Source organism: Dipodomys merriami, unplaced genomic scaffold (assembly GCF_024711535.1).
Source record: "Dipodomys merriami isolate MVZ:Mamm:240054 unplaced genomic scaffold, mDipMer1.0.p SCAF_62, whole genome shotgun sequence".
Classification (NCBI taxonomy): Eukaryota; Metazoa; Chordata; class Mammalia; order Rodentia; family Heteromyidae; genus Dipodomys; species Dipodomys merriami.
This window is the reverse complement of record NW_027206202.1, coordinates 5,950,052-5,964,442: the sequence shown is the minus strand read 5'-3', so window position 1 is coordinate 5,964,442 and position 14,391 is coordinate 5,950,052. Positions and strand designations below refer to the sequence as shown.

The window sequence follows — 14,391 nt, the reverse complement described above, 5'->3', positions numbered from 1 at the left end:
TTATGTTTGTTTGCCTTCCTCCCTGATTGCTTCTTGCCCACGAGCAGTCAGCCAGCGACAGCCATCACTGTTCAGGATGCCCCTGTTACTCTTGTTCAGAGACGGCTACAAGAGCCTGGGGCTGGGCAGACTCTGACAGGGAGGGGGGGTGGGCCAGGTCTCTCCTTGGGTCTCCTGAGCCTTTGTCTCCTATGTTTACTTCAGTGAAGGTCATGCCTTTTGCCCATTTGATGAGCCTGCTGGGCCCCTCAGTGGACTCCGTGGCTGTTCTGCGTGGCATCCAGAAGGTGGCGATGTTGGTCCAAGGAAACTGGGTGGTGAAGAGGTAAGCTGCTCTGGATGATCCATTTAAGTTTGATGTAATTGATGATTTCTTGGGTCTAAACCCTACCATAATATTTTCTACATGCTCTGCCTATATTTAATTTTTTTAATGTTATTTAGAAAAATATTATAAAAATTGGAATGGAGAAAGCTGTCTTTATTGAGAGACATTTATTTGTTAGAGACATCTTGAAATATTTTCCTACCCTCCAAAGAAAAGTGAAATTCTGCAGGCACTCAGATCACCCCAGTAGGACATGGGTGGCTTTTTGTATGGCCAAGTGGCCAAGGGAACATAGCAGTTGCTGGAAACGTGCAGGAACCAAGGGAATTCTGAGTCTCCAAGGTACTCCTTCTGTGAGTGCTGTTTGCCCTCTGTTTCCTCTCCAGAGGTATAAGGTAGTTCAGGAGGAAAGAATGAAGTTTCTGTTCTCCAGTTTTGGTGGCTGAATGGATATTACATTCATTTTACCTTCTACTAGGTTTGGTTTGTGTGTGTGTGTGTGTGCGTGCGGGAACTGAGACTTGATCTCTCCCTTGGCTTTTTCGCTCAAAGCTGGCATTCTACTGTTGGCGCTAAATTGCCTTCAGTCCAGCCTTTGGCTGGCTAATGGAAGATTGTCTTACAGACTTTTCTGCCCAGATTGGCTTTGAACCTTGATGCTCAGATCTCAGCCTCCTGCATAGCTAGAATTATAGACATGAGCCACTGTCCTGGCTTTGTCTTGTTTTTGTTTAAAGGCAGGGTGTTATTGTGGAATCCAAGCTGGCATGAACTCAGTCTCCTAACCAGGTCTCCAGAGACCTGGGATTATAGACATGGGCATATATGTGTACTGCAACACCTGGATGGTTTTTTGTGTTTTGTTTTGTTTTTTTCAATTTGATTCTTTAGTGGTTACGTTGTAGTTTCAGCTTGCAATCATATAGCTTTTTACCCTCTTTTAAGATAGTTCAGAATCTTAGATTGGTTTGTTTATCCTTCTCTGCTCTCTGCTGCAGGGTTGGTGTATTTTTCATCTGTACTATACTCCCCAGAGGCCAAAACTTAACCAGTCAGCTGTCTTTATATGTTTCTTTCCCTTCTTCTGCTTGTTATTCCTGAATCACTTCTGTTTGTTTCTATCAGAATAATGTTCTTCTGCCTGAAAAGTGCTTTATCTGAAACGTCTGGTGTGTGTTGCGGGGTGGGTGGGTACTAGGGCTTCAAGTCTGGGCCTGGATGCTGTTTTTTAAGCTTTTTTTTTTTTTTTTTCCCCCGGTTGTGGGGCTCGAACTCTGGGGCCTGGGCGCTGTCGCTGAGCTCTTCAGCTCAAGGCTAGTGCTTTACCACTTGAGCCACAGAACTACTTCGAGTTTTCTGGTGGTTTATTGGCGATAAGAGTCTCTCAGACTTTCTTTCCCAGGCTGGCTTTGAACCACTATCCTCAGTCTCAGCCTGAGTAGCTAGGATTACAGCCGTGAGTCACTAGTGCCTGGCTTGTTTTTTTAGCTTTTTTGCTTTTTTAGCTTTTTTAGCTTTTTTGTGCCACTGAGCCACACCTCCACTTACAGCTTTCTGATGGTTTATTAGAGACAAGAGTCTCATGGACTTGTCTGCCTGCTCTGGCTTGGAATCACAATTCTCAGATCTGAGCCTCCTGAGTGAGCCCTGCTCACTTTTCTTCTTGAAGAATGTTTTTATGGAATGTAGAATTAATTCCTGAGGTGATTTCTTCCCTTCACACAAAGATTTGCCCTGTGCTGACTTTGTTTTTGTTAGAAGTCTGCTGGCAGTCTGATCCTTGTTGAGTTGAGGTCTTCCTTTGTTTACCTTAGGCTGCTTGGGAGAGTTTGTCTTGCTGCAGTTTCTTTACACCATGGCAGAGGGTGGATTTCTTCTTCCATGGCCTCTTTGGGTTCATAGTTGATAAGTTGTGATTGGATGCCATTCCATAGTTTCCTTTCTCCTGTGATTCCTCCATTAGACTAGCTGCTTCCTCCCCTGACTGCCATTTCCCACCGTATGTCCCTAGTGCCATTATGGCTTCTAGCACACGCAGCCCCCTTAGTAAATACAGGGTGTCACTTGAAGTAAGTATATCGGTAAAAACTCACTTTTTTTGAGTAATGTAGTGCTAAGGTAAATAGTACAGTGAAATGTCAGAAGCTGTATTTTTTTTAAGCTGCACATTTTTTTTTTTCAAAAACGAATTCACTGCACAAAGTTCCATCATTTCACAATGGGTTGTCCAAAGCCGTTTATAAAGTGCGTTTGTGTTACTGCTCCATGGTGGTGCCCTTTCAGTGTGCTGCCTGGTGTCCTCATTTGCCCAGACGTTCCCTGTGGAAGAGCTTTGCCCTGGCCCTTCATCCCTTGTTAAGGGACACTTACCTAGTTATGCCACAGAATCCGCGAGTGGCCGTCCCGTCACGCATCTAAGGACTAGCCCAGGGGCAGGTACCAGGTGTCTCACTGCAAGTCCTCCACAGAGCTGTTGTTTGTTTTGTTCTGGTTGGTGTGTGCGCACATAACATGCCACATCCCCATATCCATGAAGCTCAACTGTTTTGTTTTGATGGTATTGAGATTGGAACTCAGGGCCTTGCATGTGCTTGCAGAGCCTCTCCCATTTGAGCCATGCTCCCAGCCCTGGAGGTCAGCTTGAGTGCATAGGTCCTAGGTGGCTGCTGGCCAGGACTGGACAGGGGGCAAGAGGACCTTCAGCAGAGGCACCAAGCCAGGGGAGCGGAGGCCAGGCCAGGGCTAAGGATGGGATGGGGTGGAGTCACACTGGAGACCCTCTAGCCTTTACCCTGACGTTCCCAATGTTTGCCAGGCCCATCCTCTGATCTGTGACTTCAGCTCACACATACCTGCTCTCTTTTGTCTCTTTAATTATAATTTATTTAGTACCTGGAAGTAGTCCTACCAAGAGGTTTTTGTTTCATTTTTGCTGCCAGTCCTAAAGCTTGAACTTAAGGTCTGGGTGCTGGCCCTGAGCTTTGTGCTCCAATCTAGCATTCTGCCATTAAGCCATAGCTCCACTTGCGGCTTTTTGGTGGCTAATTTGAGATAATGGTTATGGGGATTTTTCTGCACAGGCTGGCTTTGAACTACCATTCTCAGATCTGAGCTCTTGAATAACTAGGATTACAGGCCTATGCCCCCGGTGCCTGGCTCACAAAGAGGTTTAATCCATGAATGAGTATAATGCATCTTGTTTAGTGTCACCCCTGCCAGACCATTTATCTTGATGCCATATATAACTTTACATGGATTTCCCCTGTGGGCTCTGGGCAGAGTTCTTGGGGTGCAGTGTGGCATACTGCCCTTTCTCACGGGGGGGGGGTCGAGGATCGAGGATGAGGACTGACCGACTCCTCCTTCCCCTTGTCTGGCAGTGACATCCTGTACCCCAAGGACTCCTCCAGCCCTCACAGCGGGGTCCCTGCTGAGGTGCTCTGCCGAGGCCGAGACTTTGTGGTAAGTACCCGGGTTTTGGCCCTGGTGCAGGTATGGAAGCTGCCCTCGAGCTTCCCCTCTGCCTTTCTCCTTCCTCAGACCCTTTGTTCATTGGCCAAGCAGTACTTGACGAGTCTTGCCTGCATTGTGGATCTGGGCAGATGAGAGTGGGTAGATTTCTAGTGGTCATGAATAATTGGGCAATCTGGCCCTACGGAGTCCATAACCCACAGGGTCCAGGACTTGTGGCTCCCCTCCCAGATGCAGAGTTTAAACGCCCCTCCAGGGTGCCAGGCTCCAGGTCTTAGGGATTTTCACTGCCTCCTTAGACCCTGGCATTGAGCTTGGAGCTTCCTGAAACTTGTCCTTTGGAGCTGTCCATGGTGACTTAATGCCCACCCACGGGACGGCCTTGTCCCAGGGAGCTTGGAGTCGGTGATTTCTCCCGGTTCCTGTGGGCAGTTAGTGGGTCTGGTGGGTGTGATTTCATCTGTAGGGTCCAAGTGCCTCAAATCCCCATGCCCAGTGCCCACCCCCTCTGCAGGGAAAGGGTCAGATCTCAGACACCCACCCTCACCTCTGCCAGGTACCCTGTGAAGAAGGCAGGGGATGTGAGAATTTCCAGGGTGGGGTGAGGCTCGCGGGGCATGGGGGGTTTCCAGGAAGTGGCATGCCAGGCTGCCCATGCAGAGTACCCGGGGTCGTGCCAGGCCCAGAGTCGCCTACCAAATCGTGACATGTTTCAGGAAGCATTGGGGATGTGGCAATGACGAGGTGGACAGAGCCTGGCTTATGGGGCGCTTTGGTCCCCATGGAGTAGAAGATGGACTCTGTACCAGCAGAGGGGTGGAGAAGACAGAGAGGTGGAGGACTCGCTGCCAAGGCCCGTGGCTGGGGCAGAAGTGTGCGGAGCACCCTGGTCCATGTGCCCAGGGCTGCTGCAGGCTCCAGCCGTCCTCTCACACCACCTCTGGGAACCTGCTGCTTTTCTCCCTCAGATGTGGAAGTTCACACAGAGCCGCTGGGTGGTGAGGAAGGAGGTAGCAGCAGTGACCAAGGTAAGTGCATCCTTCTGAGCCCCGGGGCCCGCTTGCCAAAGGCCCCCAGGAGGGTGGGCCTTACTCGCTCCTCCCTGCAGCTCTGCGCGGAGGATGTGAAGGACCTGCTGGAGCACATGGCTGTGGTGAGGGTCAACAAAGGCTGGGAGTTCATTCTGCCCCACGATGGGGAGTTCATCAAGAAGCATCCAGATGTGGTTCAGCGGCAGCACATGCTATGGACGGGCATCCAGGCTAAGTAAGAGTTGCAGGGTGGGATGAAGGCAGAGCCAGGAGGCAGGCGAGAGCCACGGCCCTGAGCAGTTCTCCATGCTGGTGGATAGTCCCTGAGCCCTGAGCCCTCCCAACACAGGACCCACACTGGTCACAGCCCCCAGTGAGCAGAGCTGCGAGTTCCCGTGGCCTTGGGAAGGGAGGGAGAGGCATCGGGCCCTGGCATCACCTGCCCTGGCCCGGCTCTGCTGCTCTCCAGGGACTACAGCGTCTGGGCTTCGAGGGCTTGAGCATATTAAGCAGCAATCAGGGTCGTGCCTTAGAGTTCAAATGCTTCTCTTTTCTTTCCAGGTTAGAAAAAGTCTATAATCTTGTGAAGGAGACCATGCCAAAGAAGCCAGACGGACAGGCAGGTGTGTGGGGCTTTAGGCCAGGTAAACCTAGCTCAGTCCTTCTGGCCCAGAATATAGGTCGTGGTGGGGATGTGTGGCTTTCGCTGTTCCCCTCCCCTCTTCCTTCCACAGACAGCTGGGGGCAGCCCCTGAGGCCTGTGTCCTCCGGAGCTGGGTGTGGGCTCTGTCCAGTCTAGAGATTGGCAATGCCACTCCACACGTGGAACTTGACCTACTCAGCCCTCCTTCCTCCTGGTGGGGTAGCCCAGTCCCACCTGAGCCCGGTGTGGGGAGAGAAAGCACTTGGCTCCTGACGTCAGCCCATCACCCCACAGGGCCTGCGGTGCTGATCTCCGGGGAGCAGCGAGTCCAGGTAGCCAAAAGCAAGGCCCAGCAGAACCACGTACTTCTGGAGCGGGAACTGCAGCGGCGGAAGGAGCAGGTGCAGGGACCTGCAGTCCTGACCAGTGTGCAGATCAAGCAGGAGCCACTGAGTGAGGAGGGAGAGGATGAGGACGAGCAGGATGTGGAGGAGGAGGAGCCCATGGACACCACACCCAGTGGTGGCGGTGGCCTCAGCAACAGGCTGGCCAATGGGCTTCCTGCTGGGCGGGCTCTGGCCGGGGACAGCTTCAATGGGCACCCGCCCCCCGGCTGTGCCAGCACCCCCGTAGCCCGGGAACTCATGGCCTTTGTGACGGCCACCTTTCAGAGACAGTTTGTGCTCACGCTGAGCGAACTGAAACGCCTCTTCAACCTGCACCTGGCCAGCCTGCCGCCGGGCCACATGCTCTTCAGTGGCATCTCGGACCGCATGCTGCAGGACACGGTGCTGGCCGCGGGGTGCAAGCAGATACTGGTGCCTGTAAGTAGAGGCTGTGCCCGAGCACAGTGCATTGTGGGGGGTAGAGGGGAGTGGTGTTGATGGGCTTCTAGAAGCTCCACATGAGTGGGCAGCGCCCTCAGTACGTGTGTAGTGGCTACATGAGTACCTCAGTGGGGCTCCACGTCCCCCTCTGAAGTGGGATGCTGCTGGGTTTTGTACACAGGAGTTTGGGAAGGACCACATGGGGCTTGAAGGGCCTGGCTCGCGGTGAGGGTTAGAGAATAGGCTCTTCTTGTGGATATCTCACCTCCCGGGAAGCAAGTTAAGGGTTACTGCATTGCATGCTTCAGTGACCATGAATCAAGCCTTCTCCACAGCTTGGACCTGGGTCCTGGTGGGCCACTGGTACCCAGGCTTTTGTCCTGCCAGCCAGGAGGCCTGTAATGGCGGCATTGGTGGAGCCCTGTGTGTGGATATGGTCCTTTGGCAGGGATGAGGTGCCCAGCCATAGCCTAAAGGAGACCATGGTGGAGGCTTTCTCCTCCTAGCACTACTCAGCCCTGGCAGCAAATGGGCTAAGGGGAGGCTGCCCGCCTCTCAGATGAGGGAGAGTTGATGTGGATAGCGCCAGGGCCCGGTGACCCCTGTGGTACTCTAGGCCAAGGGTCCCGCCTGTGCGTGGGGAGCAGAAACTAGGACAGGAGGCCCTGTGGATCCCAGGCCGGCCAGCTGCCTCCAGGGGCCTGGCCCTGTTGGCAGGGAGCCTCCTTGGCAAGGTCTCTAGAAGGTACTGAGATTTGGGGCCCTTGGCCTCCCAGCAGGTGGGTGTAGCTCTCTGCTGACCCTTCTGTGTGCGCTGGGACGCATGAGGGCAGGGCATCAGCCTGATGTCTGTGAGTTGCCCGCACAGGCACGGGCTGGGCAGGTGCGGAGGGTATGGGCTGCTCAGATGTCCTGGCGCTCTCACCGCACCTGCGCATCCTCCTCCTTGGTTGGCCCCGTCTCTGCAGGGAGCCCCCAGGTCTTGACTGGCTGAGAGGCTTCTCTTTTTACATAAGAGAGGAAGCCTAGGAAAAGCAAGGAGACTCTCACTTTAAGCTGAGTGCGAAAGCCTTGCTTGTGATCCCAGAATTGTAAGTTGGAAGCCAATTTGGGCTAAGGAAACCTGTCTCAAAAAGAGGGACACGTGGGGCTGGGAAGGTGGCTCAGTGGTAGAGTGCTTGCCTTGCATGCATGATGCCCTGGGTTCGATTCCTCAGCACCACATAAGCAAAAAGAAAAAAAGCCGGGAAGTAGCACTGTGGCTCAAGTGGTAGAGCGCTAGCCTTGAGCTGAAGAGCTGAGGGACAGCGCCCAGAGTTCAGGCCCCAAAACCGGACCCCAAAAAAAAGAGGCACACGTGCCAGTGGCTCATACCTATAATACTAGCTGCTGAGGAGGCTGAGATCCAAGGATTAAACTTGAAAGCCAGTCTATGCAGAAAAGTGAGATTCTTAGCCCCAGTTAACCATCACAAAGCTGGAAGTGGGGATGTGGCTCCACTGGAAGAGCACCGGCCTTGAATGAAAAGAGCTCAGGAACAGCACCCAGACCCCGAGTTCCAGCACCAAAAAACAAAACAAAACGCTACCCTGTTCTTCGCCAGCTGCGCGGCCTCGGCTTGCCTTCTTCCTCTTGGAGACATGGGCTCAGCAGTACTCTGGCACTGCATGGTTTCTTATGATTAAGTGATACTGTATAAAGCCCACATCAGGGTTTCCAGAACTGCTGCTACTCATGGTTTGGGGAAACCCCTCCCCCCATTTTTTTCTTCTCCCCTCTAGGTCAGGTCTGTGCCACCCCTTTCCCGGTCCACCTGTGGACCCTGCCGAACCCAGTGGCCTGGGGGACTCCAGAATGAGGCGGGGCCTCTGGGCCTTGCATGGTCCTCAGGGAAATGCAGGGTAGAAGGCTGTAGGCAGGGTTGAGCTCGTGACCGTTGGTAGGAATCCGAAGCTGGCTGCCTCCATCCAGGGCCATGGTGGGCGTCGTGCTCGCCTGGCGGCCAGTGAGCGGCAGGGCTGGGCTTGGAGCACAGCTTCCCAGGCTGGGAGCGGGCAGGGCAGTGGGGCTGCATGGCAGACAAATGACCAACTCACACTTGGGCCTGGGCCAGTTTCCCCCACAGAGTGCTGCTTCCCCGGACGAGCAGAAGGTGTTCGCCCTCTGGGAGTCTGGAGACATGAGTGATCAGGTGAGGCAACCTTTGCTTGTCTTCCTGGGAGTCGGGGCGGGGCTGTACCCCATCGTTCAGGCTGTCGGCCTTCCCGGCCACTCTACCGCTCCAGCGAGGCCAGCCACGGCAGGAAGCAGACCTTGTGGTCCTGAACGCCAAGGGTCACATGCGGTAGATGCACAGTTGAACAAATGAAGTGGGTTTCTGGGACGTACCTGGCGTTCGGTGGCACTGGCAGTGGGTCGCGTAGCAGCCTCCACACAGCTCCTCTGGGGCAGGGACACCCACGGGGTTTTGTAGCCTGGGAGCAGAGAAATGTTCTCAGGAGCTGCTGGCTGTAGGATTCTAAAGCGTTCCTCTGCAGGTCCCAGGCTTGGATTTTAAGTTAGAGAAGTTGATTATTTTAACTAGCCACATCTTGGCAAGGGAGCGTCTCAGGTGTTCAGAGAACAGAAATGTGAATTCAATAGTGGCTCTGTGTTTGTAGGCTGTATAGCCATGGAGCCTGAGCCACCCCCATTCCCTACCCCTACCCCAAGTTTTATTGATCTAAAGATAACTTTTCTGAACGTGAAAGGTGGGCTGAGGAGAATGACTTAATAAATTTAAAGCACTCATTTCAAATAGTATTTTATAGTCCTGTGTCTGTGTGTGCACGCACACATGCACGTGCGTACATGTACGTACATGCACATGTACTGGGCTTGAACTCGGGGCCTGGCGGTGTGTGTCTAAACTCCTTTTTGCCCAAGGTTAGGGTAGTGCTCTTTACTGGTTGAGCCACGGCTTTATCACAAGTTTCATGGATTTTCCTGACCAGGCTACCTTTGAACTTCAGGTCTCAGTCTCCTGAGTAGCTAGAATTACAGCCAGGAGCCACTGGTGCCCAGTGGGTATTGGTTTGGGGTATAAGGCATTCTTCAGCCTTCTGTTTCTTAGATGTGGTGGTAATGTTTTATGTCTAGACTTAGTCAAGTTGATACAGTATTCTGTTTCAAGTGTGGCTACCCTTGCTTGTTAGACTCCTCTCTCGGGGTTTGTTCTGGAAGTATGTCCACACTGTTTGTCCTGAGTCCTTGTGCCCCTCTCGTTCATGTATGCATCAACCCTGACCAGGGTCTGAAGCAATGGCAGTTGGGGAGACGTGCTCATCTTTGGGCAGGGGAGGTGGGTGAGGGCTGTTAGTAGAGACTGCGCTGGGTATCTTGGGGAGGTTCACTTTGGGAGCACTGTTTCCTGTAATAACACATCTCTACTACTAAAGCATCGACAGGTTTTGCTTGAAATTTTTTCCAAAAATTACCGGGTGCGCCGGAACATGATCCAGTCTCGGTTGAATCAAGAGTGTGGAGAAGATCTAAGCAAACAGGAAGTGGATAAAGTGCTGAAGGTATGTCCACCACTCACGCATTGTCATACCTGTGGCCTGGGCTCAGTCAGTGGCAGCACAAGGTTGCCAGCTGTGTGGCAAGGACCAGAGTTCCGCTGGGTGTGTATTACGTCAGCTGCTCTGGCAGTCAACAGCTGCTGGTGGGTCGGCATTGGTGCATTGAGCACCCTCCCAAAGAACAACACATGCATTAGAACCCTGACTCCATCCTTACAGCTTACACCATTTCCCATTGATGCCACAGGCTTCACACCTGTGTGGTGTAAGCTTTCAAGAGACCTGTGTGTGTGTGTGTTAGGGCTTAGACTCAGGATCTAGTTGCTGTTTCTCAGATTTTTTTGTTCAAAGCTATAGTATTCTATCACTTGAACCATTTCTGGCTTTTGCTGGTCAATTGGAGATAAGGGTCTCATGGACTTTTCTGCCCAAGTTGTCTTTGAACATTGGTCCTCAGATCTCAGCCTCCTGAGTAGCTAGGATTACAGACCAGAGTTACCAGTACCAGCATAGAATCCTTTTTATGTGTGTGCCATTCATGAGGTTTGGACTCCACTTCTGCTCTCTGATGGTTAATCAACCCTCAACAAACTTTTCTAAATGACTCTCATCATTTTGGGGACCTCTGGTCTGCATTGTTTCTTTAGGAAAAAGAAAATTTCCTTCTAATTCCTTCTCATTAGAATCTATAGATCCCTTCATTTGCCATCTTTTTTTTTTTTTTTTTTTTTTTTGTTCTTCAGCTCAAGGTGAACACTCTACCACTTGAGCAACAGCACCACTTCTGTTTTTTTTTCTCGTGGTTAATACTCACGCAGACTTTCCTGCCCTGGCTAGCTTTGAATGATTGCCCCCACCCTTTTTTGTGTGTTTGTTTCTGGTCAGTTGTAGAGCTTGAACTCTGGGCCTGGGCTCTGTCCTTCAGCTCTCCAGCTCAAGGCTAGCGCTCTACCACTTGAGCCACAGCAGCACTTCTGGTTTTCTGTTGGTTAATTGGAGATCAGAGTTTCACAGACTTTCCTACCCGTTCTGGCTATGAACCATGAGCTTTAGATCTCAGCCTCCTGAGTAGCTATGATATAGGTGTGAGCCAATGGTGCCTTTTTTTTTTTTTTTGCGGGGGGCGGGGGGGTCTGGTCATGGGGCCAGAACTCTGGACCTGGGAGCTGTCCCTCAGCTCTTCAGCTCAAGGCTAGCGCTCTACCACTTGAGCCACAGCGCCACTTCGTTTTTTTCTTTTTGCTTATGTGGTGCTGAGGAATCGAACCTAGGGCCTCAGGTATGCAAGGCAAGCACTCTACCACTGAGCCACCTTCCCAGCCCCAGGTGGTGCCTAACTTTTATCCCTGTATTTGACCTGTTACCTTGAACACTAAAGGCACTGAATTCTGGTTAATTAAGGTCTTTGTTCTGGTTAATTTAGCAATATTTGATATTTATAAAGCACATTTATTTTGTAGTTCTTGTTAAAATGTCCTAAGACAAAGGCACCAAGCCTCAAGGAAGAGAGGACATTTACTGCAGCAGCATACTTATCATGTGTCACATTTATTCTGCCCAGGAATCACACATCTGCCCGATCACTCTGGACATACAGACAAGTTTTCTTTTCTCCTAGGATCTGTCCTTTAACCTGTTTCTCTTCTTTCCTGTAGGACTGCTGTGTAAGCTATGGCGGCATGTGGTACCTTAAAGGGACAGTACAGTCTTGACAATAGTAGCAGACCCCTAACCCAACGAATAGCCAAGCCAAGGAAGGGTGGCGGAGCCGGGCATAGAGCCTCCACTTGCCTGAGAAGACAGAGCAGTAGGCACTGCCCGCCTCATGGCCTGCGCCCTGCCCTGCCCAGCCCAGCGGAGAACAGCAGGGTCGGCTTCAGTGAGATCGTGCCCAGCGGAAACCAGCTGGACCTCTGCAGTACAATTTGAAGTTCCTCATGTATTGTGCTTATTATTTGGTTCATTCTCCTAATAAAGAGAGTGTATGCTGACTGGGGCAGGATGATGAAAATCATGGTTTCATATTTTCCTTTTCAAACTTAATGCCAACAAAGTACAAGTTATGTTTACAAGATGAAGAGAAAAAAAAAAAACCTCAAGGTTTTTGTATTTAAAAGTCTACAAGCCAATATCTAATCTTACTAAGACTTCTGCCAATTTCATTAAACCAAATTGAATGGTTTCCTGGTTGGGTTTCGGTGACCGTGTTACCTTTTACAACACCTACTTTACATCACAGTCTCAGCTGTTTACAAAATTAGGATCAGACCATCTCCTCGAAATGTTTGCACAAAGAAGGAAACAAAACCAGGTAAGTGTGGAGCGGTGTCAAGTGAGCTTATCACACTTTGATGTAAAAAAATTTCTATTTTGTGTATTTTAAAAATAAATGCTGACACTAAACTGGCATCTTGGTGCTGCTGTCATTTCGGGGGTACCCTTGAGACATTAGTGTACTATTGAGAGACCTAGGAGTAGTTTGAAGGCATGTGGACTGCATCAGCCTGTAACAGTAAAAAACAGGTTAAATTCACATGTATTTCAGTCTCCTATCAAACCCCAGATGTAATTTAAAAAACAAAACTTTTTTTTTTTTTCTTTTGCCGGTCATGGTGCCTGAACTCTGGGCCTGGGCAGCCTCTTCAGCTCAAGGCTAGCGCTCTACCACTTGAGCCATAGCACCACTTCTAGCTTTTTCTGCTTATGTGGTGCTGAAGAATCGAACTCAGGGCCTCATGCATGCAAGGCAAGCACTCTACCACTGAGCCAGCCCCTAAAATACAAAACTTTTTGCATTGCTCTCTGTGTGAAGTCCTTCAAGTAGAACGTTTGCATTTGCATTTATGTTAGCATTCCTGTTAGGCCCTGACCACAGTGTTAAGAGGTGGCTTGTCTTTGGGACAGCATGGGCACCAGGAGAGCCTCATACTAAGAGGAAGGAAGGCAGTGAACAGTTGCAGGTGGAATGTATAGAAATAATAACTGAACCGGAGGGTTGAGGAATTGGGGAGATGAAGGCTGGAACAGAGCCCAGGGTTGTTGGTCCACAGGATGACTGCCTTAAGGGGAGAATTGAATACATGTAATAGAACAAAAGATGACCAACTTTTTTTTTTTTTTTTTTAAATTTATTTTTGGGTCCGGTCGTGGGGCCTGAACTCTGGGCCTGGGCGCTGTCCCTCAGCTCTTCAGCTCAAGGCTAGCACTCTACCACTTGAGCAACAGCGCCCCTACCGGCTTTTTTTTCTTTTTGCTTATGTGGTGCTGAGGAATCGAACCCAGGGCCTCAGGCATACAAGGCAAGTGCTCTACCACTGAGCCACCTTCCCAGCCCATGACCAACTTTCTTGACATAAATTTTGTGTGTGTGTGCGGGTCCTGGGACTTGAGCTTGGGACCTGGGTGCTGATCCCTGAGCTTTTCTTGCTTGAGGCTGGAGCTTTATCACTTGAGCCACAGTTCCTTTGTTAGGTGGTTAAGTGGAAAGAAGAGCCTCAGGGACTTTACTGACCAGGCTAGCTTAGAACCCCGATCCTCAGCATGAGCTGCCAGTACCCGGCTTGACATAAATTGTTAAAGCAAGATCCTTGGTAAGTAGGACTGACAAACATGGCACAATTAAATATTCTGGATATACCACAGCTGTTAATTGTAAAACGTTGACTTTTTTTTTTAGATATTTATCGAGAATAATAAAAGGTACTCTTTATGAGACTTCAACAATACAACGTGAACCGATCATCCTCCTTATATACCATAGCTTGGAAAAGATGTGTGTGTGCTTACTGGGGTTTGTACTCAGACCTTGGGTGTTGCCCTTTCTTACTTGCTCAAAGCTAGAACTCTCCCACTTGAGCCACAGCTCTACTGCTGGCTTTTTGCTGGCTAATTGAAGATCAGTCTCCAGGAGTTTCTTGCCCAGGCTGGGTTCAAACCCTGGTTTTCAGATCTCAAGTCTCCTGAGTAGCTAGGATTACAGGTGTGAACCATCACCCAGTTAAGCCAACATCTGACAAGTGTTTAAAAAATGTTGACTCACAGGATAAAAAAATAAATGTACTTGAACAGAAGTCTGTATACATTTATGTTCACCCCAAAAGCCAAGTGCGGTGGCTCACCCCTAGCTACTCACTAGGCCAAGATTTGAGGGTTGCAATTGGAGGCCAGCCCAGGCAGAGAAATCTGATACTCTATCTCCAATGAACCATCTCAAAGAGCTAGATATAGTAGTGGGGGTTGTGGGGTAGAGCATCCTTGAGCATAAGAGCTCGGGGATAGCACTGGCACTGAGTTCAAGCCCCAGGATGAGAACAAAAATACTACAAGCCAGGCACCAGTGCCTCATGCCTGTAATCATAGCTATTCAGGACTCAGATCTAAAGAGTATCAGCTTGGGCAGAAAAATCCTGGAGACAGCTCCAATTAAACAGCAAAAAGCTGGAGGTGGAGGAGTAGCTCAAGTGGTAGAGCACCAGCATTAAGCCTAAAGCACTCAGGCCTCGAGTGTGAGTCCCAGTGTTGTCAACAAAAG

The 14,391-nt window shown here is 50.5% G+C and overlaps 1 protein-coding gene across 3 annotated transcripts in view; it reads left to right on the top strand.

Moving 5' to 3' along the window:
- Polr3e (RNA polymerase III subunit E) overlaps window positions 1-11,932 on the top strand; it is a 28,825-nt gene extending 16,893 nt beyond the window's left edge. For all 3 annotated transcript variants that reach the window (XM_070004350.1, XM_070004351.1, XM_070004352.1), the window contains 9 exons: window positions 205-325; window positions 3,709-3,790; window positions 4,768-4,827; window positions 4,908-5,065; window positions 5,392-5,453; window positions 5,768-6,297; window positions 8,414-8,491; window positions 9,738-9,863; window positions 11,516-11,932. In XM_070004350.1, coding sequence (XP_069860451.1) covers window positions 205-325; window positions 3,709-3,790; window positions 4,768-4,827; window positions 4,908-5,065; window positions 5,392-5,453; window positions 5,768-6,297; window positions 8,414-8,491; window positions 9,738-9,863; window positions 11,516-11,572 — 1,274 coding nt within the window. In that variant the 3' untranslated portion in view covers window positions 11,573-11,932. The remainder of the gene's footprint in view (window positions 1-204; window positions 326-3,708; window positions 3,791-4,767; window positions 4,828-4,907; window positions 5,066-5,391; window positions 5,454-5,767; window positions 6,298-8,413; window positions 8,492-9,737; window positions 9,864-11,515) is intronic.
- The last annotated feature ends 2,459 nt before the right edge of the window (window positions 11,933-14,391 follow it).